General features: G+C 37.2%; 1 protein-coding gene across 1 annotated transcript in view; it reads right to left on the bottom strand.

The window, feature by feature from the left end:
• LOC128993926 (E3 ubiquitin-protein ligase MYCBP2-like) overlaps positions 1–14,319 on the bottom strand; it is a 572,029-nt gene that overhangs the window by 519,161 nt on the left and 38,549 nt on the right. Inside the window, exons 10-25 of the mRNA XM_054418047.1 lie at positions 13,849–14,056; positions 12,251–12,418; positions 11,604–11,756; positions 10,805–11,015; positions 10,063–10,220; positions 9,034–9,237; positions 8,363–8,491; positions 7,902–8,098; positions 6,946–7,189; positions 5,765–5,918; positions 4,712–4,998; positions 3,921–4,048; positions 3,636–3,770; positions 2,402–2,493; positions 1,689–1,869; positions 643–856 (exon numbers count right to left, since the gene is read on the bottom strand). Coding sequence (XP_054274022.1) covers positions 643–856; positions 1,689–1,869; positions 2,402–2,493; positions 3,636–3,770; positions 3,921–4,048; positions 4,712–4,998; positions 5,765–5,918; positions 6,946–7,189; positions 7,902–8,098; positions 8,363–8,491; positions 9,034–9,237; positions 10,063–10,220; positions 10,805–11,015; positions 11,604–11,756; positions 12,251–12,418; positions 13,849–14,056 — 2,863 coding nt within the window. The remainder of the gene's footprint in view (positions 1–642; positions 857–1,688; positions 1,870–2,401; positions 2,494–3,635; positions 3,771–3,920; positions 4,049–4,711; positions 4,999–5,764; positions 5,919–6,945; positions 7,190–7,901; positions 8,099–8,362; positions 8,492–9,033; positions 9,238–10,062; positions 10,221–10,804; positions 11,016–11,603; positions 11,757–12,250; positions 12,419–13,848; positions 14,057–14,319) is intronic.

The following is a 14,319-nucleotide window of genomic DNA, read 5'->3' as shown; positions in this document are numbered from 1 at the left end:
AGAGTTTACAAATGAACATCATAAAAAAACAAAATCCAGCTTTTTCCTATGACATTTAGAATTCAGATACCAATACAAAAGAACCAGTTTCATAAAATAACACTGATATTTTGTTCCCAGCCGGAATTTGTAAGAGTATTTTTTTAGTAAATGACCTTGTGTGATGGCCTGTTGTTAAGTAAATGTAAGCTCTTGGTGATGTTTTCAGATATGTTTAATAAACTAAATCCCTTAAAGAAAAATTCTCAATCAATCACCTGGTCTTATGACCTAAATAGTAAATATGTATTAAAAATAAGAAATTGATTTTACGCAAAGATAGTTTATCCTGTATTTTTGACTATTGATAGAACCTTAATCATCCAAAAGTCAATACTTGTACCTTTAAGCGTCTAGACTTTTATTTTCACAGATAGCCTTGCTAATCTTCTATTTCTTTCTTACAAAACCCCTATATCTGCCACATTTCAACAAGCGGCAAGCCCCTAAATACACTCTAAATAATCCGTTAATGATATCGCATGCTAAAATATCAACTCAAAACTCATTTCATCCAAATATTTTTTTTAGAGAATTTAAGTCGAGGTAATTTTTTTTTACCTATCAATAAAGACTATTATCCTACTAGCAAGTTCAACCAACCTCTATTGGGGTATATCTCATTGATGTAAGTCTTGATCAGCCGCAGACTGGCTCTGCAGATATAAACCAGTCTCTCCAGGTCCAGCAGAGCAACCAGGTGACTAGTGGTGGAACTGCCAGTGCCGGGGACTACAGTGACTGTCGTCTGCACCAGGGCGGACTTGAATGTTGCCCAGGACCACTGCAGCAGACTCAGCAGCGAGCGGAAACAATCCTGAGACAAAGAAAAGTTAAATACTGCACTACCATTGATTATACTAACCCACACCTTAAGCATTAGTTATAGTCTGTTCAAAAAATGTTGGAGGTTTGAGGGGAAGTTACGCCACTTTTTGCTTTTGAGCTATTATTTTAAAGGCAGGATTAAGTGGAGGGGATCAATTTCATCCTCTAAAACCGGCTAATTTTGTAAATGGAGTATAATGAACAAGGCAAGCAGAGATTTGAGTGAGAAAAGATAAATATTATCCAATACCTACCAGCCAAGGTGCCCCCTGTTTTTATAAGAAAAACTTCCTTTCGTTGACCATTGTAACATAAAGCCAATTGCAACATTGACTGAAACACCGTTCCCACGGTCCAATCTTGCTGGTTTCCCAACTTGTTTGAATAAACATAAGTTTATATTTATACGTTTATACCAAATTGAATCATAGTCGGATGGTTTTTACTCAAGTTATCATGGTAGCGGACACACACACTAGCCTCTTACAACATCAAAACAAAAAAGTAAATTGGTTCAGGGTCTAGGACTTACCATGAGACCTAGGGTAATAAATTACTCCCTTAAAGGGAAAATTGCCATAAATGGTATTGGTATTGAGAATTGATTATCGAGAAATTTTTGTATCGACACATCTCTTGTAGATGCAATAATTTCTCCTTTTACTTTTCTATACATGTCTCATACATCGATAAATATCTTGATCACTTGTGATCCGTGTGTTTTCTCATGATAAAAAATTGATCTGTCCCAAAAGTTATGAGTCAACTAAAAATGCTCAACCCTAATTACAATTTTTGTCACAAACCACTACTGCACTCACAGTAGACACAGCTCTGGAGAACTCCTTGCTGAGTATGTACACAGGCTCAGCACAGTCTGTCTGTCTTGCAGCAGTTTGATTCTCAGGAGTGACCACACGGTACAACAGCTGGGGGATCTGACCTGCGTTGACATCTGTACCGTTGTTGGACTTCTTGGACGACTTGAAGTAGAACACCACCCTGAATTGTGAGGTTTATTATCACCAATTGGGAGTATTTTAACACAAATATGAGTGAAGGTCGTGAAAGGAGTCCATACTCCTTGTGTAGCTTTGTTACTAAGACCAGATGTTTCTTCAACTTCAACCATACCAAAGTCCAATCAAGGACAGCTGGGTCCAGTTTCAAACCATCAAAAAGTTTCAGATTTTTTCCCAGAAACAAACTGGCAACCTTATCATTGTAATGCGAGCACTACCATTCAGTTATATGGTGTTAAAGCATGTCACATTGGAGACATTTGTATAGTAATGATTTCCAAGGAAGGTATCTAGAATTAAAATCCAAGTCAAACTTATCTAAAAGCTTGAGTGATCATGCATCAAGCAAAAGAATTTAAACCAGTCAAGAAGAATGAGAATCTTATGTATCACTGTGATTGCAAGCGATGTCTTCCAAGTTTGTGCAATCTTGGTTGGAAGCAGATCATCTTGAATAGTATTTAAATAAAACTATAGCCTGGTGTGAACAAATAAATTATTCAACTACTTACTGGTCTTCTGTGCAAACCATCCCTTGGCCACTAGAGCCACAGTCACTGGATGGTCCACTGACTCGAGCCCACGCTACGTACCAACGGTTGGCCTACAACACATCCAACACATTACTCGTCAACATTGGAACACAAACAACTCAGAGAAATATTATAACTCTACATTGATAAGAAGTAAAATAGTATAGTGGTGTATTAGAATCAGTTATTTTAGAACATAGTTCAACTAAAAATGTGAGGATCTATAGAACAAATACCCCCGCCGCAGCAAACCTGCAGACTAAGCGAATTTCCATTTGACTGATTGGATTTACACTGAAATGTCTACTTAAAAATATAACATTTATTCTTGATTTAAATAGAATTAGTTTAACAAGTACTTAGGTTTGCTGCATCAAGGAGGGTAAAACTGCTTTTTTTGTAAAATGTGACTAGTTAGTAAGAAATAAAAACATTTTCCAAATTTGATCAAAATATGTTCACAAACAAGCAAACTACAACAGTTTACTTATTCTCCATAAGAATAACATGGGAATTTTAAATTTACAATTTTTTGGAATTTTCTCCGTAATCATTAGGCGCATAATAACGCTTCAATATACTAAATTATTTGTTTTTTTAAGCTCTACAAAATGGTTTGGAAAGAAATTGCTAAATTTTATGTTTTTTGGGTCAAAAATGGGAAAAACCTATTTTTACCCCATAAAACCCCCCGTAAACCCCCGTTCCCATGGTCCGATCATGCTGGATCGCGAACTCGTTCGAATAAACGTACGTTTACACGTTTGTACCAAATTTCATCAAAATCGGATCATTTTTGCTCGAGTTATCGTGCTGACGGACACATATATATATATATATATATATATATAAATATATATATATATATATATGAATTTGAACGGATGGTGTTTTTGGCCTCTAGGGACCTCAAAACGAAAAAAAAAATCGGTCCCGCGTCCAGGTCTTGCCATGAGTACTACGGTAATAGCTTATTCCCTATATGGGAAATTCGCTAAAAAGATTGGAAATTTGAAATTTTCAGGATAAATAAATGGATTACAGTAAAAATCAATATCAATGAACAGAGCACAGGAAAGATTTAGATTTCATAGTTCTTTCAAATATTAAAATATCAGGCTGGATAATATTCTCCAGTAAATTCAATTTAACGATTACATAAACCTCTCACAGAGTGCATCCAGTAGCTGTCAACGATTATAATGAAATTCACCTGTAGGGGAATAGGATCGTCAAAGAGCATCGGGTACTTCATCCTGGGACCACACTCGTAAGGCACCTCTTCTGTCTCGGCCACCATGTCTCCGTCATTCTCTTGCTCGCCTCCCTCCATGCCGATGTCGTAGAGCTACCAACATACAACACATGTCATTCTCATGTTGTGCGACTACAAACTAGGTGTGAATCAAGTACTAATATTGACACAATTATCCAAAAACTGGTGGTTTGTCAAAGTTTGTTATTGATGTCAAACAAAATACTTTCTATCTAGTCTCACCTTGATCTTGCCTGTGTATTCACCACGGCCTCCAAACAGGCCAAAGCCAGCCAGCAGGATGTCTGTGTCAGCCATGAAGCGGATGGCTTCTATTGAGTGTCCTGAGTAGCCCCAGCCTCCACCATGGCCTGAAGAAAACAGGACAAACGATTAACAATGAATTAGGCCTATATACGATTTTATAGTTGAACTTTCATACTTATTTACAGAATGTATACTTATTTTTCACTTAAAATATTTAAAAAACTTACACTTTTGAACGTAAATTATCATCCAACGAAACAAAACCAAAAACTAACTAAAGAACTCACCATCAGATGTCATAAAATATAGATTTCTAGTATTCCTTTGCTCAAGACCTGATCTGAAATTACACTAAAACCTTTACTGTGTCCTCTACAAAGCTGACAACGATGAACGTCTGTATAATAAGTTTTAAAGCAAAGTGATCCAAACCCTCAGTTTTGGTGAAAATATAAAGGATTTACCCATAACCTCTTCTAACACAAGGCTGCGGTGAGACAAAAGTGGCAACACCGCTGTTCCGTCAAAATGAAACAGCTGTTGCACTAATTTGTAACGTACAGAAAAGGAAATGTTTATGTTTACACTTTTGTTATTTCTGTTGTTACCATGGCAATAGGCATGACATTGCGACATTACCACACATCAACGCCACAGCCATGTGTTAGAGGAGGCTATGATTTAACCCATCTCTCACATCAAGGTCCAAGATGCTAGTATTTAGGCTACCAACCCACAATATAACCATTAATTACTATGGCACTCACTTTCAAACCGGTTGACCGTAGAGAAGTCGTCCCAAATGAACACCTTGTCCTGCGGGTCTGCGGTGTCGCCCTGTGGACACAGAGTGAGTCTGCGTTCCTGCGCGGCTGTCAGTGTGTCCAGCACTCCCAGCAGATGAAGCGCAGCCTGTGTCCTAGTCACCAGACACCCTGGGGTCCATGGCAGTGACAGTTGCGGAGACAGTATACACGCTGCCACCTCCAGCCGAGTCTCACAGCACACTACGTGGTGACACACTACTTCAGGCGAGTCTCCCGTCTCGCTGTAGCTGCAAGATCAGTAAGCAGTTAGTATTTTGAAGTTGATTAATTACTAAACCAAGGTGAGAGACGATACGGCATAAGATTGAACTGTACTAATAAATATTTGTGTTAACGACAAATGTTGCAATGGATTCATAATCCAGTAGCCCTACTGAATGTGTTACTTAATCACGAGTTATAATAAGTGAAGAACACATCAAGTACTCCTTTGTAAGGCCACAGCCTAGGAATGCAAATCAACTAACAGGAAATAAGTTGATGCTTTAAATTTCAGCTTCATTTTTGCAAACTCAAGTTTCTTGATCATGGTGATACATTGTAAATTAATTTAAGTGTTCAATCATCCAGATTGAGATTATTCATCATTAATAGTATGGTATTAGCACAAAGCAAGATAATAAAAATTCTTCTAACAGGCACATTCAATAATATGGCCTGAAGGTGTTATTTTGATCTGAATAAATCATCTGGGTCCGTTCAGCAGAGTTTTTGGCAAAAATTGGTTAAAGTTGAGCTGAAAAAGCACAAGAAAACACTGTAAAACAACTTGAAACCAAGTAATAGCCATCTAGGTTCTCTATTCCCACAAAAACAGTTAATTAAAGGTTCTCAGTAATCCCGCATTTTTTATCATGGCACTACTGAAGTCCAGAACAATGTTGACTAATAAATATCTATTGTTCACTCTCACTGTATGCTATGGGGAGGAACATGGAACAGTACAGAGCCTTAACTAGATATGTTGATATTGATACAAAATGACCAACATACCTCCACAGTATGTTGTAGAGAGGGTCGAGACAAGCAGCTGTGCTGGTAAAGTCCACCTGGTCGGCCCCTTGGAAGCTGGCACAGTTACCATCCCTCTTGTTGATCACCAGACACTTGAATGACTTGGACAACTCACAGTGGGTGGGCAGCAGCACTAAACAAGAGTAGATTGTGGTAACAAAGAGCACAAGAGCACTGTACTGTTTGATGTTGGATAGTAGGCTTACCTGAATGGAGAGAAGTCTATTCTGGCACAAGAAACATAAAATATTAGACTAAACAAAAAAATAAAATACTACACTGTCACTGCCAGTTAATTCAACTGCAGAACATAGTATCATTCCATTTACTCAAACCTACCTTGCTTGGTAGTAAATAATTTCTGTGACAGCGTAGTACTTAGATTATTGTGTATTGTGTAACATTTTGCTGAGCCACAATAGATTCTTTCTCTACTTTGGCTAACCTGCTAACCCAACAATAGTCCTTAAACACATTAGCCTAAGTCTGCTTACACATTGTAATTAAAATGTCAACACTACATTTTTTTAAGAGCACATATCTGTCCAATTTGTATGGGTATTGAAAATCAACTAAATTGCTACCTACACTAGACATTAGACAGTAAATTAGTTTGAAGGTGAATTTTAAATTTTAATCCATTTGTATAGTTAGTGATTCTGAAGACTCAAACTATCAACTATGTCATAAATTCTCTCCGCCTTGAGAACTTTGCTAGAGAACAATATATATTTTGATTGGGACAAGAAAAAAGTGAATATTATTTTTACATTTGTAAAACTAAAATTATGAATAATTATTTACTCAATGAGATGAAAACTTTGATCCAAATGTGTTTGGTTTCATCTTGTTCCAAAACCTTAGAAATCTCACTAACTCCAGCTAAAGTAAGATTCCACAACATTACAGGCATGGCCCATGTTCGTTGCACCAACAACTTAACCACCAACTTAGCAAATCTTTCTGACTATCTACTTAGCCTAAACTCTGATTAATCAATCACAATACCTGAAAAAAATTTACCCTTGACTTGAATCATATACCCTTATGACCACATTTGACAATTCTTATATCCTTACAATCTCTCACATTCTCTGTCCACAACGCTTGTTCAAGGCATTGAGGACACAAAACCATTTATTATTCCACATCATACTCACATATGCAAGCTTTGTTAGCCATGACGGTGCTCTGTTTGAGTGTGAATGGGTTAATGAGGCTCTCGTCTATCCGCAGGAATGTCTGATCAGCCGAGGCCCCGACCCAGGTAGCTCTACGACCGTGACGGGGGCCTACCCCAGGCACACTAGTGGGGGTACAGTGCCACCCTGCACCCTTCCTACCCCCACCAGACCCACTTAGCGCTGACACTCCTTCAGGCGGGGCTCGACCCAGCTGGCCCTTCTACAAAGAAAATTCATTATTTTAAACAATTTTCTGATGAGAATCCAAGTAGATCCAAGAAATTGTTTTATCAGATTTGATCACCTTGATACTAAATTTCAACAAATAATTTACTTTAAAAAAATTCTTAAGCTAAAATTTCACCAATATAAATCTGATATTGTTGGTTGTTCCAAATTATGATATGAGATTAAACGGATAGCAGCTAGCTTACCTTATAAATGCCCTGGTAAGCAAATAGTACAGACAGAATATACAGGAAATAAACAATATTATTTCATCTAGTGAGGACTCCGTCAAGTTCACTAAGTTTAGATAAAGAATATGACCTAACAGGGCTTTTTCTAAGGTAAGCTAGTTAGTTGATAAACCTGTATTCTAAGAATCACAATTCCTGACCTAAAACGAGCCTTCCTTAGATGAAACTATTCAATTTATAAATCAGAGGTGTCATTCATGAATGTTTAAATGTTGTTGACTGTCCATAATAAAACTATAGTCTTGTAAGTTACAATAAGTATGTAATATAGTTTTTGCCATCAATACTACACATAGACCTACCTGATAGCTGCCAAACGTGTAGACTTGTCCGTTGGCCAGCAGTACAGCAGTATGGTTGCTGCCAGCTGCTATACCTGTCGCTACACCAGGCAATTTGACTACCACAGGTCCTCCTCTAGTCAACATGTCACCTACTCCTAGCTGTACATACCTGATAGCTGCCAAACGTGTAGACTTGTCCATTGGCCAGCAGTACAGCAGTATGGTTGCTGCCAGCTGCTATACCTGTAGCTACACCAGGCAGTTTCACTACCACAGGTCCTCCTCTAGTCAACATGTCACCTACTCCTAGTTGGCCATAGCTGTTGCTACCGAAAGTTAACACTTCTCCATTCTGTGTAAGCAGCACTGAAACACACACAGTTTTTTTTTTCAATCTAGGTTTTAGAGGTTACATAAAAGCTAGTACCTGGAACATAACTCAGCTTGAAATTTTGTACTAATGTTATATTCTACACACTTTCTCGTGGAGGGTTGATGAGCTTGTTAAGGTTTTTATCTTTGTGTAAAAAGGCACAAATATTTTAACCAGATTAAACACTCCTGACACACCCTTGATGATCAGTGGTGACAGAGTCAATTTGAAAGTTCTTCTTCAAATTCAACGCTTACCAGTATGATGGAGTCCACATGATATCTGCACCACAGGAGAGTCGCTAGGTAGATGAACTTTCCCAGGAGGTAGAGAGGAAACTCTACTCGCCTCCCGTTCTACATCACTCCCTCCAGCAACCTCTTCTACTGCAAAACACAATATTAGTTTGCTGTCCTCAGGTTTAGATACAAAGTAAGTTGGTATATATATTTCACACTGAGGGCAAAAAGTAAGGTTAAGCGTCATGAATAAAGTTGGAGACATAGTTAAGATCTTGCAAAGATCAAGAGCTTGCTAAATACTTTTAAATTAAATAAATTTTACCACCATATAAATGCAAAGTTAATGAATTTAAAAGTGAAAAATATCTTTCAAAGTTAAAAATGTTTGGTCTTTATAAAATATTTGACCAATACACCAAACATCAACCATTCAATGTGTTAAAGTTTCCAATTTTCATATAGGTACCTGTTAGTGGTTGAAATTTCTTGAATACAAAATATTTTTAGTTAGCAGTGAATTCATCAACTAAATAAATGAATTGTTAATCCTAAGGAAGTAGCAATATTTAGCCCTTACTTGCCAAACCATACTTTACTACAATCAATTAACATGTTACATAATGGATAACATCCTCGTGTGGTGAAACAATTAACTTGTTAACTCAAACTCAAAAAACTCAACATACCAACAAGAGCAGGAGGTGCAGTGCTCCTGAATGGTATGGGCGGCTTGGCAGGAGCAGGCATGATCGGAGCGCTAGGCCCCGCTCGGTTGTTAGCTCCTTTCAGCTTCAGTCCGTTATGTTTTGAGCCCAACTTTCCTCTTTGTCTCTGTTTACGCTCCTCTAGTCTCCGTTGAAGATGATCTTGTAGTCTTGCTCCATGTCGTCCTAAGAAAACTCACTCTTTAGTACATGTAAAAAATTAAACTTAATTTTTGTTTTTATTACTATACATTTTTTACATTAAACAATTTCAACACAACAACTTTTTTATACGCCATTAACTAATGTAAATTGTTAATCAGAACCTTCAAAAAATTCAACTGCAAACCTTCTATGGTTCGTAAAGTTTTAGTTTAGCTCTCTAGCATCAGTTATATTCATGCTCTTAGAACAACCTGTATAAATGCTACTTTCTAAAAGAAAAACATACACAAGGAATGCCAATCCTTTTCTCTTTTATATTTTTTATTTTTTGTAAGGGAATGATCCAGATTCTGATCTTGTTACTATCTAAAGTTGACCTTTGGCAATAGCATTATTGATTGATATCTAGATGACAAATAGCATTTGGGTCTAGAATCATTGGAAAAACTAGCAACTGGTGTGAAGCCGAGAGCTATAACAATGCTTGTGGAACTGTCAAACACAACAAGAAACTAAACAAACAATGTTGCATGAGTTTATAATTCTTTGAAAGACATAAGTTCATGTTTAAATGGTTTTACAGACTTGTTTAATCATTACCATTTCACATACAATCTTATTTTTAGTTTCAGATTGGTAGATGAGAGTTTTTAAGGTTTTGGGATCTGAAATGTGAAAATGAGGTCACAATATGGATCCAACAAAAAGGTTTTGAAACACTTCATTTACTACAGTAGAGCGTCACAAACCCAAACCTCAAAAATCTGAAACGTCAAAAATCCAAACCGCTCCTGAACAACACCAAACAATTAACTTGCAAGTAGATGGATTTGTTCAAATTACCACCTCCAAAGATGAGATCGAGCCGCATCATGCCCGCTATGTCTCCTGCGCCGCTCGGCCCCAGGATGGCCAACTCCGAGTTGTCGACATTCTCCTTGGCGCAGATCCTACAACATCCGCACTCTGCGCAGCCTGAGTCACCTTCCCCACAACCACACTCCCTGCAGCATAGCAATCAAACATGTGCAGCAATTGTAGCTACAGAAATCACTAAAAACTACTGGTTAACATCCCAAGTACAAAATAAGGAAAATACATAAAAAATGTATGATAAGAAAGTGTTTTCAATTCTCAAACAACTGGAGTGTGCTGCAATCAACATTATTTTTTATCTGTTTTGTTTTCTGTTTTTGTTAGCCTATTTTCTGTTATAGTTTACGTGGCAAATGAAATGAGATGCTGTAGGTTGAATTTTAGTTTAGCTTGGTCAAAAATACGCCAATTCGACATACATCATCAATTCAGAATTAGCACAAATCTGTGGCACCATTCAACTACTTGTATTCACTGGTTAAAAATTTAACATGGTAATGAAATGTTTAGTTATATCCATATTGAAAGCCCATGTGATGGTGCAAAACACGACCATCGTTGGAACCAGAAGAGTTAGGTAGTGGAGCGCATAAAGACGAGAAAATAAACTAACAATACTGATGTATAGTTCTAGCCATAGACAAATATATTATTTTTCTGAAGCTATTGTGAATTCATAAATAAATATTTAAGTTTACTGTGGTCCACTCACTGTCCAGGATTGCGGTCCGGTCGCATGGAGCTGAGGCAGCTAATGCTATAGCCTGTGCACTCCCGACAAACGGTGCACACCATGCACAAATCATGCTTCCACTTGTGTTGTCCAGGCGCACACATTGCGTCCTGTGCATCCTCCCACTCGCCTTCCTCCTCCTCTCCCCCCTCCTCCTCTACAGCCATCTCCATGGCGACCACCGTTTGAGCTGTGGACAGACATGTAGGTGACAATATGAAACAAGCTCTTTTTGAATAAGCTAATCTGAACGATCTGTTGATGAAAAAGGTACCAGGAAAAATAGTACCAGGTTAGCTGGATTGTTAGATTGACAGACACAAAGAAATCAAAGTCTTTTATATTCACAAGTGTAATGGGAATAAGCATAATAACAAATCTTCAAATAGTAATTTAGAAAAATGTTAAAGCTATATCAACTTATTCAATTGACAGTCTTTTAAACAAATGTTTTTTCTCCTCATCAGTTTTAAAGTTCAAATTCTAACCAGGCATAGTAATAAAGGAATAAAAAAATGGAAATATTTCATTACCTCAAAGTTTGATCTGCAAGGTTTAATTTGATTTCTGCAACATATAAACTGACATAATCTCCTTTTGGCAGAATATTAAATCTTTCATAGTTCTAGTGGAATCTTGAAGTTTAAAACATGGAGATCATTTAAAATGCAAAACCAATAGTAAGGAATAACTTCTCTTTTAAAATCTTGGAAATAGTTTATGATAACTCAGTACATAAAACATATGTTGACAGAAGTTCTTGCGGGTGGTTAATTACCTTCTTTGACCTGCAGGGCAAACTCTCGGCCACACTGGCCCTTGTTATTAATCCCGAATGTGAAGACTTGTCCTTTGTTGGTAAGCACGACTGCATGAGCCTTGCCCAAAGCTACTTGAGTGACATGTACATCCTTCAAATCAGTAACTAGACCTGTAAAATAAACCATTATAATAAGTCAACAAAATTGGACAACTCTCTTTTAATTGAAAACTCTCTCTCTTCCTTTATTGAAAATGCTGTCAGTGACAGTGAAATGTTCTGATGTGTATTCAGTGTAAAGTTTAGTCTCTTGTACCAGTTTGGACTCTCTCCAATCAGTTATGTCTGCTATCCTCAAAAAATCCTAAAAACCTAGGTACTGTGTTTATGTTAGGCTACATCCTTAAATGAGACATAGTTAGCCAAATTCATGAAAAAATATTAACTGCTAAATAAAACATCATAACTACTTATAATCTTAAAACTCAACACTATTTAAATATCTATACTTATTTACCTAATGTTGGTGTTCTTTTAAAAATAGTGTTTTAAGTTTTTACAACAAGCTAACCCAAGCTCCCAGATAAATATTGCTGCAGAGGATTTGTCGGGTAATACGAGTTGACTTCAAGAAACTGTAACAACAAATTAATTAAAACAATTACCCGAAGCTGGATCACAGTGAGTGGTGTCTTTGCCGAACATGTGAACTTCCCCATCTTTGGTGACCAATGCTGTCGTCCCGTTGTTACAAGCTGCCGTCACAACAAACGATGACTCCATCTTGGTGAGTTTCTTGGGCTTAACCGCCTTCAGTTGTCGTCTTCCTTTGTCTGTTGGGATAAAAATGTAACAATCAAAACACGGATAGAATGTAAAATGTTAATTTCACCATTGGTCTCAATGTACACTACTTTTAAGGAGTTAAGAAACACTTCCCTTTTCCTTACACAGAGTATAGGCTAGTTAGCACACATTAGGAAATGTCCATTCATTTAACCTTAAAGCTAAAATTAATTATTATTTGCAATTGTGAACTTTAAAAGACTGTACCCCTCTGACTTTGTCTGCATTGACCTGATGTGACTTTACTCACCAAACATACTTTTCTCACCTTTTCCTTTTTACGAGCAATGTCGAGCAATGTTGCAGCAATGTCGAGTTTACATCTAGACTATGTTTTTAGGTTTAAATGTTATTATTATCTTCAAATCATGTTTAGATTTAGGCTACGTTAGAACCGAGACTTAACCTAAAACCTCAAAATTGAAAGGCCATTGAAATGATTAGAGAGGAGAGCCTCAAGAGTGGTTGGAATAAAATTTAGCATCCGGCTTGAGTAGTACCAAATAGGAAGAGATTTTACCTTGAACTATTGTCAGGGTTGCCAACACAGTTGAAGAGACTAAAAATTGTTTTTACTGTTGCATATGTATGAATATGTTCACTCATTATTTTCTTCTTTGTAAATCTTTATGTGTCTTGAGGTCGATATTTAGATTCATATTTAGACTTTGTTAAATACTTTGATAGAGAGAATAATCACAAAAAATAATTAATTAATTAATAATTCAAGTAAAAAATAATTATTAAAAAAATGATGAGTAGGGTACAACCTTTTATATTTCTTCAATCTGAACACAGAGCCTTTAAGAACATAAACACCAACAATAACACAATAGCATCTGTTAATATTCTAAAATTCCAAACCATGTGTTGGAGCCAGACTAATGGCAGAAATATTTAAAGGCCAAAACTATTTCTTGGACACAGACTAAAGGCAAAATAAACCAAAAGAATACTTAACAGTCATATGAACGCAATATATACACTGAACGATATTCGATAAAAATGGTTTGGTTGTGTTGATAGCCTAGTGGTTAGCGTCTTGGACTTCGGTGCGGGAGGGACGGGTTCAATCCCCGGCACATTCACTAAACATTTAATCTCTTGTAACTTCTCTTGTAAAATGCCACTGGCGTAGAAAAAAAAAACAAATTAGGTACTGGTAACATAATTTTTAAAACACAGAAATAAAACACATCTTTTGACTTTTAAGCTTAGTGTGGAGGCATAAACTGGGGAGATATGTACCAGGAAAAGTCATGGAAAATCTTATGCCTAACTTATTGTCTCCAACTGGGATTGTGTATCACATACAAATCAATAAGCATGTAGCCTAGTGTGGTATTCATGCAAAAGAAAAAAACCTATTCCCTTTTCAAATCTTAATTTAAATTTCAACCAATGGGTTGTAACTCACTGGAATCGCTGTCCTCCCCTCTACGTGCAGTGCCGGTGAAGTAGACGCTGCCGTCCTCGGCCAACAGTATAGCATGTAGTCCGTCATGGCCTGCAGCCACATGGGATATCCTAGGAGCCTTCGCCACAACCAGCTCCTGCCACTTCCCCCCTCCCCCGGCAGCACCCTGCTTGAGACCCAGCGCAGACGCTTTGCCAGTGTACAGCACCTGAAAATAGGACATTATTGAGGTTAGGACACAGAGCTGAGTGTATATAGTGCTTCCTTTTTACATATCAGAAGTTTGCCAATTATTTCCTGTGTGTCAGAAGCTTATTGATGGTTTAAAAGTGGACTCAGTTGTCTTTGATCATTGGGCATTTAAATAGGTTGATCTTATTCAGTAACAAATCTATCACCTAATTCTATCTCACCTATTTAACACAAATGATCCCGTCACCTTCGCTGTAAAATATGCTACCTGGAGGTGTC

This window comes from Macrosteles quadrilineatus, unplaced genomic scaffold (genome assembly GCF_028750875.1).
Source record: "Macrosteles quadrilineatus isolate MER2022 unplaced genomic scaffold, UCM_ALF_1.0 Scaffold_5__1_contigs__length_97177068, whole genome shotgun sequence".
NCBI classification, from domain to species: Eukaryota; Metazoa; Arthropoda; class Insecta; order Hemiptera; family Cicadellidae; genus Macrosteles; species Macrosteles quadrilineatus.
This window is presented reverse-complemented; position numbering and strand designations above follow the sequence as displayed.